The sequence below is a fragment of the Nanorana parkeri genome, unplaced genomic scaffold (genome assembly GCF_000935625.1).
Source record: "Nanorana parkeri isolate BGI_ZX_2015 unplaced genomic scaffold, ASM93562v1 scaffold1146, whole genome shotgun sequence".
Taxonomy (NCBI): domain Eukaryota; kingdom Metazoa; phylum Chordata; class Amphibia; order Anura; family Dicroglossidae; genus Nanorana; species Nanorana parkeri.
Genome location: NW_017307414.1, coordinates 447,577 through 453,335, shown reverse-complemented (window position 1 = coordinate 453,335; position 5,759 = coordinate 447,577). Strand labels below are relative to the sequence as shown.

At 50.4% G+C, this 5,759-nt stretch overlaps 1 protein-coding gene across 1 annotated transcript; it reads right to left on the bottom strand.

Annotated features, from left to right (window-relative positions):
* Nucleotides 1-1,155: 1,155 nt before the first annotated feature.
* SELENON (selenoprotein N) lies at nucleotides 1,156-2,850 on the bottom strand. Its single transcript, XM_018568152.1, has one exon. The coding sequence runs from the start codon at nucleotides 2,848-2,850 to the stop codon at nucleotides 1,156-1,158; it is 1,695 nt and encodes a 564-aa protein (XP_018423654.1).
* Between the last annotated feature and the right edge of the window lie 2,909 nt (nucleotides 2,851-5,759).

Below are 5,759 nucleotides of genomic sequence, written 5' to 3'. Positions count from 1 at the left end.
CCTCCAGTGCTCTGTCCTGGCAGAGCTCAGTCATAGCCACACCCCTCATCAAAGGTGTCCTTATGTTGCAGAGAAGGGGAGGGGGGTGTGTCTTACCAGTTCTGCTACTGAGTGCTGTTTACTAAGAGCACTGGGTATAACACGGGTAGCTATTGGACTGCACATGTCATATGTAGAAACCTGGCACAGCGCTAACACGGGTGTCTATTAGACTGCGCATGTCATAGGTAGAAACCTGGCACAACAGTAACACGCGTGCCTATTGGACTGCACATGTCATATGTAGAAACCTGGCACAAAGGTAACACGGGTAGCTATTGGACTGCACCTGGCATATGTACAAACCTGGCACAAGGATAACACGCGTGCCTATTGGACTGCACATGTCATATGTAGAAGAGGTAAGACTATGAAGATGGATGGCTAGTACAATGTCCGCCTGCAGATCTATTGGGTGGGTGTTAATGATCTACAACGAAGCATAGACCCTGCAATATATAGGGGATCCGGTACAGATATTTGCTCCTCCTCAACAAAATTGGGCTTTCATCTTAAACACGACCCTTCAAAAATACACTAAAACCTTCATCAATGGAAGACCGCAGTGCAGCACCCGCCTCCCATGATGTCCTCCTCCACAGTATTGTGTTTAATACTACAGCACAGAGGGCTCTGCAGTCCAATAGCATTAGTCTGGAACATAAAGTCATGGCGTCACCAACCTGGACAATTCAATCTTAGCCATCATGACACATCACGTAAGGATTTACCTTCAGCGAGAACCACGTGTCAAAATAAATCAGTAGGGTTACGGGAATCTGAATTTCTACTGAAACCTTGAATCTTCTAGAAAAGCTCAGCTTGACCTCACCACCATTTTGCCTCTCGAGCCCCCCTATTGCTCATCCTAATGATGGGCAACCTCGTTGACAAGTAGGGAGGCTGTGGAGGTAGAAGGAGTGGGAGGACCAAACTCAACTTTTGCAGGATAGATGTTTATAGCTTCAGTGGTCTATATCTTTGGTGCTGGAGGCCCCTCGAAAGAAGAATTGTGGTTGGCTCACATGACAGCGAGGGATCTGCCTGAAGTATTTTATGTTACAATGAGGTTTCTGGTGGGTTTCACAGACATCACAACATTTGCGGAGTGTTGGACTATGAATCCAAGAATGGCTTTGCTTTCTCAAGCCCTTCTTTCAGAAACTTCACATAGGTGGAGGTGGACACATCCTCCAAACCGTCAGAAAAACTGAACAAGCTGGTGTCCACGTCCTCTGGCTTCACAGAAGTGATATCTAAGAAGTGGTTGGCGTTAATGTGGTGGACAACGGTGCCGTTGGGAAGACAGATCATCATTTCCACCGGGAAATTGTAGTTCTCCAAGTGAAGAGCGGCAAATGTTGTATACGGCTTGCTCTCCTGGTTATTTTGGAGTTCCTCGAGCTCCTTCACCAGCGACCAACTGCTGACGAAGCTCTGGTTGAGCAAAGCGAGAACGGGCAAACTCTCCAGGACGGTTTCCCGGAGAGTTCGCCCCGAACCTCAGCAGGATTGATCGTCCAAGGCGCCCCAAAGTAGGATGGAGTGTACAAGTTTCTTTTCGGCAAAAGCTCTATCAAAAGCTTCTGTGAAAGGAAGGTAGGGCACCTTCTTAAAGGGGTACATGGTGACCTCAAGCTTTTTGGCAGCTTCCTCCCGACTTATTTCGGACTGCCAAACAATATCGTCAAATACAAACTCTAGAGGTTCGCCGTTGGGGCTACGGCTGTCAATGGCATCTCCGTTTTCATCATAGATGACTGAAGGGATGGAAGGACCCATGGACTCCATTTCCATCTGAGGCAGGTAGCCAATGTCCACCTCCATATTACTGCTTTCGCTTGCTCCATACAGCCACTCCATATCGACATTCAAAGTCCGGTTATTAGGGACATACGTCTTGAAGTATCTCACATGAGACCCATCTTTGGAGATGACAATATGGCCGGTGAATTGACCTGGAGAAAACCAAAAAGGATAATTGGGTGGTTCGTTGAGCTGGAACTCGGCATGAATCCGGAAAACAATGTCATAATAGAAGTCCCCGACGGCTCGGATGCAAGCCACCGAACCTTGAGGAGCAAACCTGGTTTTCACGAATGGACGAGGATGAAACATGGACAACAGTTTGTGGATGAAAACTTCTTTTCCCTTTGGAGGAGGCGGATAAATTCGGTTATTAGGCAAGTAACCCGTGAAGATATTTAACTCGCTCGGGATAATCCACCAAGGATCGCCAAGATCCAACTTGTGCTTTGGCGGGAGAAAGGCTTTAAACTGCTTGGCAAAGAAAATGGTAGTCGGTGTTACCGGGACAGTCCAGTTTCTCAATCCCGAAAGAGCGCTGTTGGTAATCCCCAAGAAGCCATCTTTGCTCTTGGTCATGGTTTCCATGAGCAGAGGCTGGAAGCGGGCAGTCACCGACAAGGTTTCCCCATTGGGGTCCAGGTCCTCCTCCTCTTCGTAGTCAGACGCTGGGGTTATCCCGGTGAGCTTTTCGGCTATAGGTTTAAACTCCTCGGGACTTATGTACAAATCCTTGTTGCTATCCAAGGAAGAGAAGAGGAACAGACCCTCGGTGCCGAGGGCCCGAAGAGCCGCATCCTGCTGCTTCACCAGTTCGTTATCGCGGTACAACTTTACCCCAATCAGCAGGGCAATTACCAAGAACACAATGGCCGCCCTTCTAAAGAACTTGTACCAAAACAAGGGCTTCTTTTCTTCCTCGCTTTCTTCTTCGTCCACAGTTTCTGGAGGCGCCCCATTTTTCGTCTCCCTGTCTTTTTTCCTCTTCCGAAGGTCAGTGGTCATATCTGCAATACAGAAGAAGCCACAATAACAAGCTCAGAGGATATTCACACTCCTCTAATACAGGGGTCTCAAACTCATTTCACTCGGGGGGGCCACTCCAACAATTTTTTTTTTCTCCCATGGGGGCCGGTTGCCAAATTTCATGCTTCAAAATAAGATTTCATGTGTAATAAAATGTAATGGTATCCGATATGATTACAGGCGGTTAGAAAACGCTCTCCCTGGATGCACAATCGATGCGTCCGGGGAGAGTGATTGATTCCTAATCACATGTAATCATATCCCATACAAGTACATGCGGGGTGCAGGCGTTTACATGCAGCTGCTGTCACCTGATCATTAACTTCAATGGGTGACAGCAGCCGCTTGTAAACGCCAGATTAGGGATTCCTGCTGCAGGAAAACGCAAGCTCCTGACGCAGGAATCCCTAATTGCACCTTAAGATACAGGTGTGAATGGAGCCTAATACACTCCTCCCCCCCCCCCACACACATAAAAAAACTACCCCTGTACATATAAAATAATACCCCCCCACACACATAAAAAAAAAAAATATACCCCCACATATATAGAGATATATATATACACACACACTCCCCCACATATAAAATAATAAGACCCCCTCCTCCCCACCCCGCACATATAAAATAAAATAAACTACAGAGCCCCTCTCCTGCTTACCTTTTTACAGGAAGGAGGCTGCGAGGAGCCACGATCGATCCCTGGTGCTCTAGCGGCGATTAGTGAGGTCTGCTGCAGACCTTACTAATACATCCTTTCAACCGAAGCTCAGAACTGACAGCGCTCCAGCCGAAATGATCTCAGTGCCGGAGCTGACAGTAGGAGGAGCTCTGCGGTCTGCATCCGACACAGATGCAAACCGTGTAGCTGCTCCCGCAAGTCAGGTACGCGACTTGTCAGCTGGCTGTGGGCCACATAGTACCAGACCGCAGGCCGCAGTTGGCCCACGGGCCGGTACTTTGAGACCGCTGCTCTAATATTTATAATGGACATTGTAGCCATTTAGTAGGAAACTAGACCATGTGGATATCAGGATAAGGGAAGCTCAAGTGCCTGGACCCAACAGTTGCATGAAGCCATTGAGGAGCTAAGGAATGTGTATGCTTTGCTGCAGTGCCATTGAGTGCTTCCTCCATTGCCTGCCCCGCCCCTCTCCTCCATCCCATCAGGTAGAGATTTAAAACTGCAGATGGTGCAACACAGCCCCAAAGAAGTTCTAGAAGCCACAGGTTTGTTTATGTTAATGATTCCTAAACACATCACAGCACCCTTAGTACTTTCTCAAGAGCCCTCAGCCCCAGGGGAGCCATCAGGGGGGTACGGCCGATACTCATGTAAGGGGCCCGGGCAGCCTGGGGGACCCGCCCGGGTCCCTTACATGACTATGGGCGAGGAAGCGGAGGCCAGGCCCTAGCAGCGCAGAGCCCCAGCATTGCCGCTCCAGTGGCTTCGAGACAAGCTGGGGCCCCATCAGCGATGCTGCTCGTCTGATGTCGGACTGGCCGGAAGTGACATCACGGCAGGCAGACGAGGCCATGTGTGCAGGTAAGAGGAGCTAGGAAGGAAAGGAGGGAGGGAGGGGAGGGATGCAGCCCTGAGCAGATGGGCTGTGCAGCATCTGTGGTGGGCTCTGCAGGGTCACTCTCAGGTGGGTCCTGTGTCCATCGCGTCACTAAGCCCGTGTCCAGCGGCGGGGGGGTGCCCAGCCTAAAGCCGTGTAAGGGGCCCCAAAATTTCTGACGGCTGCCCTGCTCAGCCCTGATGTAAGCAGTGGGAGGAGTTATGCAAATATCAAGATGCTTTGATTGATGGATGTCAGTCTGGAGGAGTGGGAGTCCCTAAGCAGGCTGTATTTGCATGAAGACCACCCTAAGTAACGCCCACATGTGATGCTGAGCCTCCATGATTGAAAGAACTGAAATTCAATGAAAGGGGCGGGGCCAGTCAGGCTGCGGGGCCAGATCAGAGGTGAACAACTCCGGCCCTCCAGCGGTGCTTTAACTACAGATCCAAACGTGCCTCTGCCTCTGGGATTCATGTCTGCGGCTGTCAGAGTCTTGCAATGCCTCATGGGACTTGTAGTTCCATAACAGCAGGAGGGCTGGAGTTGCCCACCCCTGGGCTAGAAGATGCTAGACATCCTCCAGCCCAGGGGTAGGCAACCTCGGCTCTCCAGCTGTGCTGAAACTACAAATCCCATAAGGCATTGCAAGCCACAGGCATGACTCCCAGAGGCAAAAGCATGATGGAATTTGTAGTTTCAGCACAGCAGGAGAGCCAAGTTGCCTAGCCCTGCTCCAGCCAGTCAGTGTGGTATCCACGGAAGAGCAGCGTTGTCACTTAAGGCCGCTCCCCTGATTTGGCCTGCAAACACCTCCCCGGGATATTAATAAATACGGAGCCGCATGAACGTGCGTCTTCATTATCTGTCCGGGGTTCAGCTTGAGGTCCATGAAGCGAATGGCTGGCTGGAGATGAATGAGCCGAGCTCATGAAAATCCAATAAAGTATAATATTGGCCTGCAGGCGTCACCCTCAGCCAGTGACCTTCATGTGTTCCAGAGCGGAAAGAATAATGATGGTGCGGGAGAGGTATCACTGCGGAACCGGAGCCCGGAGGCAGACGAGGAGACGGCAGCGCCATTCATAAATCTGTCCCTCTGCACTGGAATCAGACTGGCAGCCATCAAAGGGGGGGACTGGTCCGGTTTATGTCCCCAATGTGTCCAGCGATACATGACCCCATGAAAAGTTTAGTCTGCTTATGTTTTACCTTCCCAAGAGCAGCGGTGTAACAATAGCCATAGCTGCCCATGCGGCTGCTATGGGGCCTGGGGGTGGAAGGGGGCCCCCATTAGGGATTGCAGAAGTTGCTGTTGACACTGAC